This window comes from Diospyros lotus, chromosome 14 (genome assembly GCF_014633365.1).
Source record: "Diospyros lotus cultivar Yz01 chromosome 14, ASM1463336v1, whole genome shotgun sequence".
Lineage (NCBI taxonomy): Eukaryota > Viridiplantae > Streptophyta > Magnoliopsida > Ericales > Ebenaceae > Diospyros > Diospyros lotus.
Genome location: NC_068351.1, coordinates 18,780,923 through 18,800,145, shown reverse-complemented (window position 1 = coordinate 18,800,145; position 19,223 = coordinate 18,780,923). Strand labels below are relative to the sequence as shown.

Here is a 19,223-nt window from a genome sequence, read left to right as displayed (position 1 = left end):
TTATAGCCTAACAAACTTGATATTCACCTAACTTCCTTGCACATGGCAGTAACTACCTCTACACTAGGAATTATAGCAGTAAAAGTAAGTAAACTAACTTCTACATTAGGAAGTATAGCAGTAAAAGTAACAAAAATTTAAATGAGCTATGGTAAGGGCCCTTCTCGTGACATTTCCCCCCTCCTTGATCATTTTCTTGCCCTCAAGAAATGCTAAGGAGGCTAGCGGTTCTTGGGAATTGCTTAAGAAGATCTAGGAGATACTCCCAAGTGTTGTCATCTAATGATTTGCCCTGCCACTTGACCAATACTTGCATGAGAGGAGCTCCATGCTTGTATACAACCCTTCTCTCCAAAATAACTTCCAGTTCCACTGTCTGTCTAGCCTTGTTAGGAAGGGTAGGCAATGCAGAACTCATTGGTTGTCCCCTAATTGACCTCTTTAGGAGCGAAACATGAAATACAGGGTGAATGAGTGACCTTGCAGGTAGTCTCAGGTGATATGCCACCTTCCTCACCTTAGCTTCTATGGGAAATGATCCATAGTACTTGGGACTGAGCTTGGTTGCCTTTCCCTGAGTGATAGATTTCAGGTGATGGTACCTCAGCCTCAGATACACCTCGTTCCCTACTTCAAACTCTTTTTCACTTCTCCTCCTGTTGGCAAACTGCTTCATTCGATTATGAGCTGAAGCTAACTCTTGCTTCAGTTGTTGGGTCACTTTCCTCTTTTGTTGCAAATAATCATCTACTAAAGCCACATTAGATCCTTCCCCCACTGCAGGTAGAACATGTGGCTTGTACCCAAATAAGGCCTCAAATGGGGTCATTTTAATTGAGGAGTGGTGGGTAGTATTGTACCACCATTGGGCCAAGGCTAACCACTTGTGCCACTCCATGGGTTGTAAGAGGGAAATGCATCTTAGGTAAGTCTCAAGGCTTTGGTTCACCCTCTCGGTTTGTCCATTCGTTTGATGGCGATGAGCTATGAACATGCTCAGTTTTGTTCCCAACAACCTTATCAACTCTTGCCACATCAAGTTGGTAAAAATTCTATCATTGTCTGAAACTATAGACTTAGGAGTCTCGTGTAACTTAACCACCTGATCCAAGAAAGCTCTAGCTACCTCCTGAGTTGTGTAGGGATAAGTCAACCCTATGAAATGGGCAAACTTAGTCAGTCTGTCCACTACTATCAGAATGTTGTCCTTACCCTCTGACTTGGGAAATCCTTCCACAAAATCCATAGAGACACTCGACCAAACTTGTCCTGGGATAGGCAAAGGTTGCAGTAGCCCAGGGTAGGCCACCGTTTTTGATTTGCATCTCTTACAGATGTCACTTGCCTGCACAAATTCCTTAACCTCTGATTTCATCCTCAGCTAATGGAAAATCCGTCTAAACTCTCAAGTAAGTATTCTATTCCCTTAAATGCCCCCCCAAGGGAGACTCATGAAAGGCTTGAAATATCTTCTTTTTGAGGTCTGCATTATCTCCAATCACTATTCTCCCCTGGTACCTCAACATTCCTCCATTTAAAGTATACCCATCTGCCTCGTTGGCCCAACAACCAATCCTTCCAGTAAGGCTCTAAGCTTCTCATCCCGCTCATAACTGTCAATAACCTCTCGGCACCACCACTGTCATAGCTGCAAAACTCCCTTCTTCATGGCACCTTGAAAGTGCATCTGTGGCTACATTTTCCTTTCTCTTTTTGTATTGTTTTATGTAATCCAATCTCATAAGTTTGGCCATCCCCTTCCTTTGTAGCTGCATTTGAAGTTTTTGTTGTAATAGGAATTTCAAACTTATATGGTCCGTTTTGATTATAAATTTTTTCCCCTCTAAGTAATGCCTCCACCTGTCAACAACCATCAACACCTCTAGGAATTCCTTTTCATATATCCTGAGCCCTAAGTGTTTAGGATCCAACACCTGACTTAAGAATGCTAAAGGCCTTCCTTCTTGCACCAAAACTGCCCCTATCCTTGTTCCACTTGCATATGTTTCCAGAATAAAGCTCTTATTGAAATCAAGAAGCCCTAGCACGGACACTCTACTCATGGCCCTTTTTAAATTCTCGAATGCCTCTTCTGCTCCTAGCCCCTAGTTGAAACTTCCCTTCTTCAACAATTCGGTTAAGGGCTTGCTAATCACCCCATAGTTCTTTACAAACTGGCAGTAATACCCAGTTAACCCTAAAAATCCCCTTAAGGCTCTCACTGAAGTCAGCCTTGGCCAGGACACCATGGCCTCCATTTTTCTAGGGTCGGTACTCACCCCTTCTTTGGATATAAGGTGTCCCAAATATTCCACTTGCCCTTGACCAAATGCACACTTAGATTTCTTAATAAAAAATTGGTGAGATCTAAGGATGCTAAGGGTAGTTCTAAGGTGGGTTAAATATTGTTCAAAAGTGGGGCTATAAATGAGTATGTCATCAAAGAATACTAGTATAAACTTTTGAGATAGGGTTAAAAAATTCTATTCATGAGAGATTGAAAAGTAGTCGGGGCATTGGTGAGCCCAAATGACATCACCAAGAATTCAAAATGCCCATGGTGAGTTGTAAAAGCTGTTTTGTGGATATCCTCGGGTTTCATCCTAATTTGGTAGTAACCCAAGCGTAGGCTAGGCTTAGAAAAGAATTGGGCACGGTAAAGTTCATCCAAAAGATCTTCTACCGAGGGTATAGGGAATTTATCTTTGATGGTCATAGCATTTAGTTGGCGGTAATCCACACAAAATCGCCATGTTCCATCCTTCTTTTTAACCAATAGGAAAGGGGAAGCAAAAGGGCTTTGGCTAGGTCAAATGATGGATTGTTGAAGCATTTCCTTAACCATTTCTCAATTTCATTCTTCTGAATTGGAGGGTAACGATAAGTTCTAATGTTAATAGGCTAAGTGTTTGGTTTTAGGTTAATAGAGTGGTCAAACATTCTGGTAGGAGGGAGTGATTGGGGTTCAATGAAAAGATCCTTCTATTCTACCAGTAGTTTATTAAAGAGATCTAAGTGATGTACTTAATCTAGCATCCCCTAGGGTGTGCTAACTGTTAAATAGATCTTCCCATGCAATACTTGATCTCCTTGTACTTCCTCTGTTGCCACAATTGAAAAAAGGTGTGCCAACTGATTCCATTTTCCCTTAATCACCCTTTGTAATCTCTTTCCTGATATCATCTTGCATGTTCTAGCCTCTTTTCCCCTTGATAATGTCATCTTCCTTCCCTCCTCCTCAAAAGATACTTCCATTCGGTTAAAATCAAAGATAATGGGACTCACCTCTTTCATCAAATCCACTCCTAGAACCACATCACAACCACCCAATTGTAATAGCCTCAAATTTGTTTCAAACTTCTCCCCTTGCATCTCCCAGCAAAAGCCATTGCAGGCTGATTTGCTCAAACACCCCTTGGTTGTTGGCTGCTGTTACACTCAAGGGCGGAGTCCCTGTGAGTTGACATTTCAACCTTTTTGCCGTGCTTTCATCAAGAAAATTGTGGGTACTTCCACTATCTATTAGAATCATGAGATTGTTGCCCTTAACTTGCCCTTCCACTTTAATGATCTTGTTGTTGGTTACTCCCTTCAATGCGTGAATGGAGATCTCTTCATTGTCTTCTACCCCAATATCCCCACAGTCCCCTTCCTTTGCCTCCTCTTGTTTGTCTTCCTCATCACCTTCTAGTAGTAGGATTTGCCTCTTGCATTGAAGTCCGAGATTGTACTTATCGCCACATTGAAAGCAAATGCCAGCTAACCTTCTTTGCTCCCCAAAGGGACGAAGCTTGACCCAATCACATTTTTCACTCCACTGCCTCCATTAGATCTCGGTTATAGCCCTTTCTTCGCATGTTGGATGTTCCTGCAACCACCCCCCTTGGTTGTTGCCTCTGTTTCTTAATTAGGGCCTCCACTAGCTTCTCTTGCAAGTGAGCACTCTCAAATGCTTGTTCTCCCATATGAGGCTTCATCATTTTGACCATTGCCCATAGCTCTTCACTCAGGCCACTCATGAAGCTTGACACAAAATAAGCTAAGAGAGGTGTGAATTATGGCCGATCATATAAGACCTGAGTTCCTCAAACCTACGTAGATGGGCTCCTGTACTCCTTGTTTGCCTTAGTTTATTAAATTCCTCAATGGTGTCCACCATACTCCTTTCCCTAAAGCGCTCATAGAGTTTATCAGAGAACTCTTCCTAGGTGTACTCTCCTCTCACCCTTAAACACCTTTGAAACTAGGCATCTACTACCTCATTGAAATACGCAGTGGTCAAGCTCACCCTTTGCATCCTCGATATGTCGTACCACTCAAATAGCCTCTCATATTTCCTCAACCACCATCGAGGATTAACTCCTTAAAATACTGAAATCTCCATCTGAGGCATAGGATCCCTAGATGATGAGGGTGGTGCGGTTCTTCTCTGTCCCTACCCATCATTCTTTCCAACTCCTCCTCCAAGTCTACCTCAATCTCAGAGGCCCCATTTCCCCAGTTCATCCTATTCGCTCCCAAGATTGGCTCATTTTTTTTTATAGGAGGAAAATTGGGGGAAAACCCTTACTGAGTTCTAGCAAGTGAATATCCCCATGAATTGCTGCATTTGAGTTCCCAACTCTTCTCGCACTCGCGTGATCGACCCTTCCAATCTTCGCTCTAGTCCCTCCATAGAACTCGACAATTTACGATTAATGGCCACGATCGCCTCATGGTTCCGAGTAGCCTCGAACTCCAGTTGGTCTACTCGGTTTTGGAAGTTGTTCATTGTCAAGCTGACTTGTTGCAACTGCAACTCCAAGTTCTTCATGCAGGTTCCTTCCACCATTGCACCTCTCCACAGAGCACTGACTGAGAATCGTTGCTCTAATACCATGATTGTCACGACCTGAGCCTGACAATGCCTTCCCTTCTAATCCGATATGAATTAGAAGGATCAAACACCAAAATAGAGAGCAGAAACAAAGAGAAAGAGAGAGAAGAATAAGGAAGAACAGAGAGAAGAGAGGCATTGCAGAATTCTGATATTTTCGTTAGTTCCATTCATTCCCTAGATGGGAGAATATACACCAACATTTGGGAGGAGAGATTCTCCTGCCAGGGTGGGCCCTACAACCTAACAAACTTGATATTCCCCTAACTTCCTTGCACATGGTAGTAACTACCTCTACATTAGGAATTACAACAATAAAGTAAAAAAACTAACTTCTACATTAGGAATTACTGCAGTAAAAGTAACAAAAATTTAAATGAGCTATGGTAAAGGCCCTTCTTGTGACACCAACCCTAGGCTAAACCCTAAGTGCACGACAAATTGATATTAGAGTCGTCGTTCCTTGTCTGTGAGCTTGCAAATTCAATAGTTGTTTGGTCCAATTTTGAAGTAATCAAGCCAGATTCGAAGTAGAGCAAATCGGTCATTGGAAGCAAATTTAGGTGACTCTTAGCCATAGTTTTGAAAGGTGATAGGCGCATCGAGGCGCAAAAAGGTCCTGAAGCCTGAGGCACAAGGCGAGGCACGCTTTTGCGAAGCGAGGCGCACCTTTTAGAAAAACAAAAACTCAAAATTTTGTAAAATCATAAACAACTATTAAATTATCAATAATAACACATGCATATCATTCATGATTCATCATCTTCAAAATCTAAATTAACAACATCAAAGTTGATTCATTCATCATGCAAATTCTAAAGTAGAAACATTATCAAAGTTCAAACTCAAAGTCTCAAACTCAAACAAGTACCAATCATCATGCAAAATTCTAAACAAACATATAAACACTACAAGTCCACAATCAATAAAGAAGTTTTAATCAATCATCATCAAGGAGATCATCAACATCAAGGTCAATATCTTCATCATCCCCTTCAATCACCCCTTTATCTTCTTCTTCTTGTCGGGATTCTTCTCCCTCTTCCAAGTCTTCATCATCTTCGGTCTTTGTCTCACTTTTCTCCTCCTCTTCAATCTCCTGAGTTACTCGCCGCTTTGAAGTTGAAGTTGAACCCGATTGTGATCGAGTTTGTTTAATTCTAAATCGATAACTAGGCTCTCCAACTCCTGTAGTTGAAGTGACATTACTCCATGTCAACCCATCCCCAAACATTATCTGAAAAAACAATTTCATCATCTTTATCATTCTCCTCATCAAGCTATCTAGTCAACCATTCATTGCTTTCATCAATGTGCGTCAATATGATAGGGTCAATGGTATCACGCATTTGATACCAACGCCTCAATGCTCTATTGTATTTCACAAACACCAAGTCATTTAAACGAAGTTGATCAAGCTTGTTTCTCCGTTTAGTATGAAGCTGCAACAATTTATGCAAAAACATACTAAGAATAAGCTACATGAAACAAACTAACCACTAATAAAAATTGTAAGTGTTTATGTACAACGCATTTACATTTTCAAACACACTCCAATTACATTCACACTCAGATGAACTACAAGTCAAGCTAAGAATTTTAATTGCAAAATTTTGCAGTGTGGGTGTTGACATTCCATATGAAGCCCACCATTCAGCTGTCCAATAAAATTCATGGGTTAATTATTATCTATTATCTGGAATGATTATATATGTAATGTAATATATATATGTGTATGCCTAGTGATTTCTCAGCTCTTTTTCTAATAGCCATATAGTTTTCAAAGAACCCATCTGCCTTGTTATACATTGAAAGCTTAGCATCAATTTGGCCTTGAACCTTTGCATCTGGATTTAACTTTCTAATGCATTCATATGAGCCAGTCATGATCTCTGGATCTATATGTTCAGCCTTGTAGAAATATTTTGGATTCAAGTACTAACCAGTAGCGTGCATGGGGCGATGAAGCTGAACATCTCATCGATTATCAATGATCTGAAAAATGGGTGCATACTTCTTTTCATCCCCATTAAAAGAGTTAGCAATCGTTTCTTTGGCCCTATCCATGGCCTCATATATGTATCCCATAGCCAGCTTCTTCTCACCATCCACTAAGCGCAGTACACGCACCAATGGACCTGCCACATTTAAAGCATATACAACATTGTTCCAAAATGAAGGCATCAAAATCACTTCTACAACCTTTTTAGCCCCTGCTTCTTTTACCCACTTGCTTGTCATCCACTCCTTGGAGGTAAACATCCTTCTAAGGTTACTTTTCAAACTATGCATCCTGCCCAAAGTGATAAAGGCAAGCAAATCGTGTTTTTGCAGGCCTCAACAACACTTTCTTGTCAGTAAACCTTCTAAGCATGTTTACTAGAGCTGAACAAGTATAGATGTAGCTATTCACTCTAACAACTCTCTCAAATGTCTTCATATTAGGCAACTTGAAAATATCTTCCAACATTAAATCCAAGTAGTGCTCTACACATAGTGTCCAAAACAACATAGGATATTTTGCCTCAAAAAATCGTCATGTTATTATTTAGAGTGAAATTAACAAGATATTAGTAAATAATAAATATCTAATGAATATTCAAATTATTCTATTTATAAACATAATGCAAATTACAAAAATGATTTTCATACCTGCTAAAACATTGTTTAAAGCACTATCGGTGACCACTTGCACCACATTTCTTACTCCAATCTTTTCCACACATTTACTTAATAATTGAAACATCTTTTCCCCAATCTTTGAATAGCTGGAACCATCAACAAACTCCAAAAACATGCTTCCTTTAGGAGAATTGACTAAAAAGTTAATCAATGTCCTTTCCCTCGTCTTTCCAGCCATCTGACAAAATGGAACATCCATATTTGGCCCACGCCTCTTCATGATCTTTCATCATTGTATGAATGGTTTCCACCTCTTGTTTGAGAAGAGAACCCTGACTTCATGGTAACTAGGCAGCTTCACACCTGGATCATACTGACCAACTGCTTCTATAAAGACTTTAAAACTGTCATATGTCACTGCATTGAATGGAATGCCTATATCATACATCCATCGTACAAAGCTTCTACAAACTCGAGCTCTTTAACTCTTTTTTTGCAAAGTCATTCTCACCCAACCTTGTTTGCCTTCCTTTGCTCTTGCTTTTAACACATTAACTTTTGGGTCTTTAAGAAAAACATCAAGTGGACCCTTTTGTGTTGGCCCTTTAACACTACCAATTCTGCTTCCACTTCCAGTAGATACATTGGGTCTTTTTCTACTTTGAGGCGGCTCCTCACCATATCATCATACCCTTCACCAAATTGAAAATCATCATCTAACAGTGCCATATTTCGCTCATCCTTGTCATTCTTCTTCTTTTGCACTCTCCAATCTCTTGTTTTACTGATGGAGGACATTTTGGACGAGCTTTAGTATTCCTAAAACCACCCACAAGATGTTGTTTCGTCCGAAATATGCCACATTTTGTTACTTTATTACAAAATTTACATGTGGTGGTATTTCTATCCTTAGGATCAGCTTCAAAGTAATTCCATGCCGGGTCAGTTTTGGAAGTCGTCGACGACATTGACTGGGCTACTGCAACACGGTTTCAACTTCTACAAAATTCTCCAATCAACAAGAAAACAACAACCATATAAAGAGAGAGCAGCAACTAGCAAGAGAAATTAAGCAAGTAGGTAAGAAATAATCAAATAAAATAAGTAAAGAACTCACGAGAGCAGGCTAGAACCGAGAAGAAGGGAGGCTGGAACCGAGAATGGCAGCTGGTTTTGGTGGGCAGCGGGCTGCTTGACAGCTTGAAGAGTAGAGGAGAAGAGAGAAAGAGGGCGTGGATGGAGAGGAGAGGAAGAGAGGAGGCAGGCGTGGTTGGAGAGGAGAGAAAGAAGAAGATTGGGCTGAGCTGGAGAGGAAGAGAGGAGGCGGGCGTGGATGGAGAGGACAGGAAGAGAGGAGGCGAGCGTGGCTGGAGAGGAGAGGAAGAGGAAGATCGGGCCGAGCTCGAGAGGAAGAGAGGAGAGGAAGAGAGGAGGTGGGTGCGATTGGAAAGGAGAGGAAGAGGAAGATCGAGTGAGCTGGAGAGGATAGGAAGAAAAGATGCGAGCATGGCTGCAATCGGGAGGAAGATGGAGTGAGGAGTGAATTGGGCTGCCCAGGTTTTAATTAAAACCTAGGTGTTAGATTATCTCACAGCTCTCCACTTATTTTCTCAACTCAACCAGCTCACTTATGAAACCCAAGAACACACTGATAATTGAAACGCATAAAGAAAATACCACAAAATAGAGACACACACAAAACAACAAGGTTTATCCTGGTTCGGTCTTGAAATCCAAGACCTACATCCAGACTGCTAGGCACCAACGATATCTACTATCTTGAAACACCCAAGGGATGATTACAATGAGAACTTAACCCCTCCCGCCCATATACATTGAAAGCTATGGGGAAACTAGGGAATACAAGCTACAAACCAGCCACTCCCTACCTCTCGCACTCAATCCTCTAATCAAGACAGAAAATTGGAAGCAATACTTCTCGAATACAGGCACACTAAGACTCCTCTCTCTATATTCCTATCCACTACCCCTATTTATAGGATATAGGGATGCGGAGCACACGATAGAAAGATAAAACCACTAACTAACCAACTGCCTAACTGAATAACTAATCCAAAAGACAACTGCCTCCTTCTAGAAACAAACCTTCTAGAAGAGCAATTGAATCTAACGTTAAAACAGGAAAGATAATATGCACCAATACAAAGATACATGATTTACATTTAATCTAATCTAATACAAATGTCACAACACTAGGTTTCATGAGGCGCGCCTCACGCCCCGACGCCTCACCGTGCAAGGCGAGGGCCTCGCTGAAATCACCTCGCCTCGACCTAGGCAAGGTGTTGAATTAGCGCCTTAAGGTGCCTTATGCCTAGGCACGCCTTTAACAATACCACTCTTAGCGTAGCGGTTGAGTGGCAAATTTCGGAGATTCTGGCAGATATGAGCGAGCAAATAATTCTTGCCCGAGTCTTGAAGGTGAAGCTGACAGTGACGCTCTATTGTGAAATTCAGTAAGCGTAGTCAGAAATTGCATATGAACAACCTAGGTGATTCCGAATTGGAAGACGTCATGGAGCGAGGTGACTTGTAAGAGGCTAAACTGAGCCAATTAGATCACAAAAAGTTGCGAATTCCAACGATCGTGGCGAAGAAACAAAGCCAGACGACTTCATCAATACAATAATTCTGATCACCTCTTGACTGAATTTGAAGGTGAAATGGAGCGAGTGAATCTCGAAGGCCAGATTAGATTGTCGAAGGCGAGGTTTCAATTCACTTCAGAGGCGACTTTGAAGGACCGATTCAATTAAAAGAAGTTGATTCTCGACAGATCGATTGCCGGCTGTTGCTACAGCGTGTGAGTCAAGCAGAGTCGCTTGAATTTCGAAGCAGAGTTAGTGGCCCTTGGCTATTGGATGGTGATTGGGGTGTGGGTCGCGGCCATTGTAAGTCTTGATTGGCGACGAGTGCAATGATTCTCAAGTTGTGATTGCTCCATTCTATCACTGTTAATTTTCAATGCAGTGAATCTATCATCCTTGTTCGAAAGTGCAAGGCGAAGCAGAGCAAAGCAATTTGGCTCAAGAATTGAATTCGACGCAAGTCAGGAGAGTTTCGATAGTGATATCAAGTAGAATTTGAAGGCAAAATCAGAGTCGGCTATGATTTTGGTATTTTTAGTAGTTGATCAAGGATTGGCTATTGATAGGAGATTGTTGTGAAATTCAGAAGTGTGTCCGACTTTTGGAGGCAAGTAGACTCGTGTTTCTGATGCTCCATGACAGTTAATTTCTGATCATTCATATGCCGTTACTTTTCGATGGCTCTCGGTTCGAATTTTGAGAGGCAAAGTAGATTTGTTGAATTCTTTGGTTGCATTAAAGTCGAATTAATGTAGCCGAGCACTTAATCCTTGGTTGTGGTTCTGATTCAAGTTGAAGTCTGTTGAATAGGGAAAATTTTGCAAGATTAGCTATAGCGAAAGGGACGCAAATGAAGAACCTTGAGTCCCAGGTGCAACAATTCTACTCGACAATCACTAATCTGCAGGCTCGAGTGGAATTATTGGAGATCAGATCCAATTGCAACCATGAAGCAATCATGGCGATGGATCGAAAGTTGGATACCTCTTTGGGGGGCTTGGAGAGAAGGTTGGATGGGATCATAGATGAAGTGGGAGCTCAAATCAGGGATCATCTACAGACTTTCATGGTCATGTTCACTCGTCAAAATCAGTCATCTCTGAATGGATCAACTTCAAATATTCCAGAAAGTGCTAGGAGGTCTTTTGCTACATCTTTCTCTGCTCAATTTGGTGTTGCATCCCCTGTTTTTCATCATGCAAGAACCATTCAAGGGCTGCACAGTATACATGGGAGCTTTAATGTTCCCACCATGCTTGGCACGCTTGCATCTAGAAACTCTAAATAATGTTCCTTCAAGTGTAGTTCAACAACAGGTTGGAAGCCTTTCTAGTGGTCGTTTTGCCTCAAACAATCTCCCTATTGCCCTTTCTTAGATATCTCATGGCAGCTCACATGGTCATTCAAAGGTGACAAACAGAGGTGAAATGAGCGTTGTTGGAAGCTTTGAATATAGTAGTGGTACAAATGGAGTTGGTGGTTCTATTCCTAGGAGTCTTCCAACCTCTGCTACAATTGGTAACTAGGGTGCTATTCCAAGAATGGGAGTATCTCCAATTCTTGGATCTCGAATTACAGGCTCAATGGGAATCATAGTCGATGGGGGCAACATTGAGAGGAACATGAGCTCTAGTGAGGTTGTTGGGGCAACAGATGCAAAGGGACCATCTGATCTTTTTGAAAAAGTTGTTCATGTAGAGGGATATTCCAACAAACACAAAGAAAAAGGAGTTGCTGAATTAATGGCATGGAATCAAGAGGTTCCGACGGAAAATTCAATCCATATTAAGGAAGTTGACATTGTAATTGAAGTGAACTTGTCAATGGTAACTTATTTTGGCGAGTGAACATAACCATGAAATTCATTTGATGAGAAGAGGGGAACATATGTGGTAACTAGTGGGATGTGTGAATTTCAAAATGATCATCATTTGAAGGCTTAAGGGTTGTAGGTTTCAGCTGCTAATTATGACAGAGAGCAACTAAATTTATTAAAGGCACTTGATGTGGATATATTGATAGGTTTTGGCACCATATTGGATCCTTAGACCGTGAGTACTAGCAATCTTGATTGGGTAGCTATTGCAAACCCAAAGGGAATGGCCTATTACACCTTGGAGGTTGATGCAGCCTTGATTGCAATTCTACGAGCTGTGGTGATAAACCGTGGTTTTGTTCTAGCTGATGAGAACATAAGGGCAAAGAGGAGTAGGCCTAGATGGAGAAAAAGTGAAAGAGGAATAAACCAGATAGAGAGAGCTGGTTTTGGATGAAGAAATTGTTTTAAGTTCTTGAGGACAATAACTCTCTCAAGAAGAGGGAATTGTCACAACCCCAAGGATCCCCACAACTATAATTGTCATTATTATATTAGTAGATAGCTTACATGCATTATATAATAATTGTAATTTCCTGTTCCTTTTTCTGTTATAGGGCTTTGTCCTTAGCTATAAGCAATTAGACTATTTGGTGTAATGCACATGGGTATATATGGGGAGGCTGTTAAGCTATATATAAGCCACAGCTGATGGGAAGAATTATGTTTGAATTGATAAATGAAATTCTGATTTTCTTCTCTAGAATTTTATCCCAATCTCCCTCTCGTTTCCCTCCGCTCTCTCTAATTTCTCTCCTTCTCTGTTCCGATTCCCTCTCCTTGCTGTTCCTCTGTAATCCTTCCCCATTTCTTGTTGCATTTTCCTCCCTCTCCGTCTAATTCCCCTCTGATTTCTCTCAAATTCCAATCCAACCCTAGACTAAACCCTAGGTGCATGACAGTAAGGAATGGAAAATCTTGCTCCTGTCGCATGAATTCATTTTTTTGTCAAGTAAAATCCATCTTTTTCTCAACAATGTCTTTGTCATTGATCTGATAGCCTTCCAATAGATAGGATGAGTTTTGATAAATATTGATAAGTTTGATTTGATTATTAGAACAGAAGGATCCCTCAGATGACAAACTATTGGTTTTAAACAATCTCTGGAAATTAATCAACATTTTGAACCTCAGATGACAAACTATTGGTTTTAAACAATCTCTGGAAATTAATCAACATTTTGAAGTCTTTTTCTTGGATATTTTTGATTAACTGGCCTTTGTATATGGATGTAAGGGGATCTGTTGTAAGAAGCCCTTGTAACATCTCTTCACCTTAAATAATTCTTGATATGGAAACAGATATAAATGGATGACGGTTGAATAGGAAAAAGAGTGTATCTGTAGGGGTCCCAAAAAGACCTGTTCTTTGGTAGATCTATCTCTGGGTAGGCCTTGTCTTTGGTATGATGATACAAGAAGGAAGTTCTGTGGGTACAAGAAAAATTGCTTATACAGCAGTGAGTGAGGCTTATTTATTTGGTTTGTGTTGTAAGTGCTCTGGGTAAACCTATATATATATATATATATCATTATTCATCATTAGGTGAATCTTATTCTAACTAAGTTAGTGATTGGTGGCATGACATTCATAATGTCAATTGACTTCTAAAAACTACATCGTAAAAATTCATGGAAAAGAACAATGTGGCAAAATTTTACACTAAATGCCTTTTTTGATGCAACTCTCTAGCAAAGGAATGATGTGATGAAGTTCTAACTCCATCTTCATATGGAAAAGTTTCATGAGATGGCTGTGAATGAAGATAATTGATATGGTCGTGTTTCATTATATGGTTGATATTGTGAAACCAAGTTGTACAACATGGAAACACTGCATAGTAAACTTATAGATAGCAGAGGTGAAATTTTAGCATCCAAATCTTGGTTAATTAATTGAATCTCTCGGTCCAGGTGATGTTCTAATTTGAGGTCTCTTCAAATGGGATTAATTGCCATTGCTTCCATAATGCCTATAGGACGTGGCCAAGGAGAATTAATTGTTGGGAGCAGACATACAGTAAAACAGCAGAAAGCCAAAGATACTGCATGGAGATGTATGAATTTTGATTACTGTGCAAGATTTGGAAACTTAGCATCCTGATGTTTGTTGGTGTTTCATGTTCTTTACATTCATTACCCGTCATTGTGCTACTCTCATTTGTTGGATTTTATTATTTCCTTTTCTGGAAGGTAAGGGATTTGACAGATTTTTGCTGACATTAGTATTTCCAAAATTTAATTCCTCTTTTTCCTCCCACTCCCAAATTTTTCTGTGCATTCATGTTATTTAAAGATGTTGTGCAATATGTATTCTGAGATTGGTTTGTGAATCATCTTATTATGAGAATGAACCATGTAAAAGAAATTTACAGTCACAAAAATCTAATAATCATATATGAACTCTTGCCAGGTTGGCTTGCAATATCTGGCAGGAGATATAGTTGGGGGTAATGCTCGTTGTGTTGCAATGCTTCAAGCATTTCAGGAAGCTATCAAAGACTACCGCACGCCAGAACGGAAGACTCTGACAAGAGATATGACTGCGAAAATCAATAGTTACATTTCATTTTTAATTGAATGCAGGCCTCTTTCAATCAGTATGGGAAATGCAATTAGGTTCCTCAAAGCTCGTATTGCCAAATTATCTTTAAATTTTTCAGAGTCAGAAGCAAAATCCAGTCTGTGTTCGGACATTGATCATTTTCTCAGTGAAAAGATAGCACTTGCAGACAAGGTGATAGTTGGACATGCTACCACAAAAATCAGGGATGGGGATGTTCTTCTTACCTATGGGTCATCCTCAGTTGTTGAAATGATTCTCTTGTATGCCCATGAACTTGGGAAACAATTTCGTGTTGTGGTGGTGGATTCACGTCCAAAGCTTGAAGGCCAAGCTTTACTACGGAGGCTGGTTTTGAAGGGCATTAATTGTACATACACTCATATAAATGCTGTTTCATATATTATGCATGAAGTCACTGGTGTGTTCCTTGGGGCTGCCTCTGTATTGTCAAATGGAACAGTTTATTCAAGAATTGGGACTGCTTGTGTTGCTATGGTAGCTCATGCATTCCAAGTTCCTGTTTTGATTTGTTGTGAAGCATATAAATTTCATGATAGGGTACAACTTGATTCTATTTGCTCAAACGAACTGGGTATGCCTCACATTGATATTTGATTCTTTCCAGTGGCTGTTTAACTTTAGCTGCAAAGTCATTAACCTGCATGATAGCCTGATCATATTTTCACACTGTTTACAGGAGATCCACATATCGTTTCTAAAGTGCCTGGAAGAGTGGATGTAGATTATTTGAATAATTGGACCAATAAGGAAAACCTGCAGCTTCTAAATTTACTGTGAGTTTTCTTGGAAACTCTTGTGCTAAATTAAGATAGAACTGTCTCTCTTACTGATTTTTAAAATATTTGTCTGGGTGTTACTTTTACTTTTACAGTTACGATGCTACTCCTTCAGATTATATCTCTATGATCATCACAGATTATGGGATGGTGAGTCATATTTTGATTGTGTTTTCAAGGTTGATGTTTCTTTTGAAAAATTTCAAGCATGCTGTAGAAAGTAAACAGTATCTAACATTGTCCACTCTTTCAGATATCCATTATTTAGTTGGTACTTGATTGTGGGTCTTTCAGAAATAAAAATAATTTGTAGAGTTGATAACATGATGCATTAGTATGGCAAGTTTTGTTCTCAAAAGAATGCAATGTATTGCATAATGGAATACCAACTATCTAAATACCATGAATTCTGGTCTCTGATTCCATGCATAGCTTACTACATGGTTCACGCGAAGAAAGGACTTCCATGGTTTTGGATTAACCTAATCAATAATTTTCATTTATTTATTTCTACTGCATGGTTCATGCGAAGAAAGGACTTCCGTGGTTTTGGATTAACCTAATCAATATTTTTCATTTATTTATTTCTACTGTCTTGGGGCATAGCAATCATGATACTCAAGAGCAGACAGTGATATATTGTTTCTGTTATAATTGGTCTAATCTGATCCAACTCTTGGGTTTGAGTTTCTGTTAAGTTGATCTAATCTTGATCTCATACTTGGGCTATGAGTTGTTTCTGTTACAGTTGATCTAATCTGTCTGACGCTGTTGAATTGTTCACCGTTTTATATGATTTAATAATGACAAATTATTGGTGTGATTCTTGATAGAAGATGACCTGCAGTTGGCTGAGTTGATAGTTGTCTGCTTTGGCTCATCTTGAAATGCTTTTGGAAAATTAAAAGAACAAAAGCATTGACAAAAATTGATTTATTCTTTCTGTTACAATTGATATAATTTGATCTGGCCCCTGGGCCATGAGTTGTTTCCTATATAATTTAGTAAATGACAAATTGTTGGTAGGATCTTGATAGAAGGCTAGGTACAGTTGCCTGATTAAGTGGGTTTCTGCTTTGGCTCACTTCGAAATATTAAACAAGCTCTTTGTTAGAATTAAGCTCTAGTAATTTACATTTATGTGAAGCACTTTGGGTTGGGGTTGGGAGATTAACTTAAAGAGTATCTCATAACTTAATCATGAACCAAATATGTAGTGTTTGCTTGGGCTTCTTCTGGGAAGGTCAAAAAAATTGAGGAAGATTAAGCTTAGCTTGGTTATGGTCAATGCACTACAAATTGGCCCGAATTGGTTAAAATATCTAAGACGTGTTCTAATGACTGTTCACATTGTTGCAAAGTTTTATGTTTTGAAGTTTAAGGGAAGGAAAGGTGAAAACTGGGCATTCAATTAAGTTTAATTTTTTTTTTTTTCCTGGAATGTTCTGAACTATTTTTCCTTTTTAGTTTTGGAATACATTCCTTTTTATTACAAAACACTGGAAATAAATTGCTTGTTCAATGCATTTATTTTCTGTGTATACATATGCAAGTCTATTGCACAAGTATTCTTTTTAATTAGTCTATATTTTAAAATTCCATCCTTTATTCCTACTTAAAAAAGCAAGTTATCTTCGGTCTGGTCTTTTTCCTTATTTCTTTGTTTTTACATCATGTCCCGAATTCGCTAATTGATCTATGTAATGCCACTTTTGTACCTGAGGCGTACCTTAGTTTGCATTCCTTTTCATTGTTTTAGTATGTTAGTCTGTAAATTGCAAATCAAAAAGGGGAAACAAAGTTTGTAAATACATTTACTATTTATCTAGCTTGTTTACAATCAACGTTAGTTCTTTCTTTCTTCCTTCCCCCTTTCTTCCTAATCAGTGCACTCCCACACTATAATAATAGTAGGATGTGGAACTGCCTTACTGTAAACGTGTTACAGTTGATTTCTTATTTTCTCGTCTCCATTGTGTTCAAGCTTTAGTTTTACTTATTGTCATTTTATATTATGGTTGCTGTGGTACAAGAGGACTGGAATTATTTATCTATACCATGTATATCTGTTCAAAGACGTTGCTTAACAGCTCTTATTAAAGAGCCCACTCCATAATCCTTGTAAGGGTTTCTGATGTCAAGCAAATTCCTCTTTGTTCTCAACCTATATCTTTTGGCTTAGATGTGGACCAGATGGATTGACATGATTCTTTCCCATATGTCTCCCTACCATAATAGTTTATTGTTAAAAAAGGAAATGAATAAGCATTTCCTTTTAATAAAACCCATCAATTTTGTGTTGGAGGTTTAGAATTGCATCTTTTAAGTTAAATTCTTGGCTCACTTTGGCTTTTGGTATTATTTTCCTTTTTCAACCCTAGCCTAATTGATAAATATGGTTAAGTTGATCTGCTCACCCTGTCTTATTTACTCAATTTCTCCTCCTGTTTTCTTCAGGTCCCACCCACTAGTGTGCCTGTGATCGTGCGCGAGTATGGGAAAGAGCACCTTTTGATGTAGAGGTTCCAGCATTCACCTCATTGTTCAGTCGAAAGTTGCTGAAAGTGACTGAGCCATGAGCCATCATAATCTTTGGAAACCTGATGGATATCATCTCTTCTCTGTTTTTTTTATTTGTTTTTTTCATCAATCTGATAATGTTACGAAGCCAGATTGAATCTGCATCTTTATTTTGCTACCGTAAATTGTTTGAAAACCGCAATTTAGTGCCCCGTGGTTTTTTTTTTTTTTTTTTTTTTTTGGGGGGGGGGGGGGGGGGGGGGGGTGTTACAGTTTTGTTGTATAGAACTATTTTATGTGCACTTTCATTCAAACTAGAAACCTCCAAATGCCTTTTGGGGGTGGGGGGGTGTTACAAATCTTCATTGTTGATAGTTTTAAGACAATGGTAACTACTTGTATAGGAGGAGAAACTTCAAATTCAAAGGCAATGGATGATGGCATATTATATGGTGCTAAACTTGGAGGGGGACACTACAGAACGCATTGGTAAATGGGAACTGTTGTTGCTTAGTTTCGATATGTTTTGTTGCTTTTAAAATGATTGACTACTTCAACTCTCAAGCTTGGCTGCTAAACTACCTTTTTGTCTGTGAAAGCAAACTGTTTTGCCCTTCATTTATTCACAATAATGATCCGTACATTCTGGGGTGGAGGCAGCTTACCAGTCAGAATATATAGATTTTTGGTACGTTTGTTGTTGTAGGGGGAAGAGGTGGAAATAATTGATTTTGTTTTCTAGCTGAGTAAATAATTTTTGTTGGTAGTCTTTCACAACAAAAGTTTATATTGTGGCGTGGCCATTGCTCTCTCTTTTTTTTTTTTTAACAGGAAAAATTTAGTGACCGATAGAGGTTAGGTTTTATATACATGTTTCAACAAAATCTGGATTCATTAATAAATGGCACCTAGATAATCATATAATTCATGGCCGCCAAATGCACAAATTACTTTTGTTTTTTTGACCCCCCCCCCCCCCCCCCCCCCCAAAAAAAAAAAAAAAAAGCTTAGTTTCAATAATACCAAACCCAGCAGGGCGGAGCCATTCGAACTTCACTGTCGTGTTCTTTTTAAATCGAATTAGCACCCAGGAAAAAGCCCTCACAATTTTGTATTCTTAAAGCACAAATATATTTAGTTGTTTAGAAAAGAAAAAGAAAATGACTTAAGCCCCCAGTTGAACAAGAAGCAAAGGCGGGCATGTTTGGGGAAAAATGTATAGGGTACCTTTTAAGATTTGAACAGTCTCCCTTAACTATACAATTCTTGCCCTAATTTCTAAATCACTATTAAATTTTGATAATACCTAAAATGACCTTGGTCCCTTATATCTATCTCCTATTTTGTGGGTAAATAA

At 39.2% G+C, this 19,223-nt stretch overlaps 1 protein-coding gene and 1 non-coding gene across 5 annotated transcripts in view; one reads left to right on the top strand and one right to left on the bottom strand.

Annotated features, from left to right (window-relative positions):
* LOC127789851 (probable translation initiation factor eIF-2B subunit delta) overlaps positions 1-18,444 on the top strand; it is a 52,262-nt gene extending 33,818 nt beyond the window's left edge. For 3 of the 4 annotated variants that reach the window (XM_052318887.1, XM_052318888.1, XM_052318885.1), the window contains exons 4-7: positions 14,397-15,141; positions 15,247-15,343; positions 15,442-15,496; positions 17,804-18,444. In XM_052318887.1, coding sequence (XP_052174847.1) covers positions 14,397-15,141; positions 15,247-15,343; positions 15,442-15,496; positions 17,804-17,866 — 960 coding nt within the window. In that variant the 3' untranslated portion in view covers positions 17,867-18,444. The remainder of the gene's footprint in view (positions 1-14,396; positions 15,142-15,246; positions 15,344-15,441; positions 15,497-17,803) is intronic. The other variant, XM_052318889.1, reaches the window with a different exon arrangement.
* On the bottom strand, positions 11,229-11,309 carry LOC127791281 (small nucleolar RNA snoR35). Its single transcript, XR_008020918.1, has one exon. It is a non-coding gene; the product is annotated as a small nucleolar RNA snoR35 (small nucleolar RNA).
* Positions 18,445-19,223: the final 779 nt, after the last annotated feature.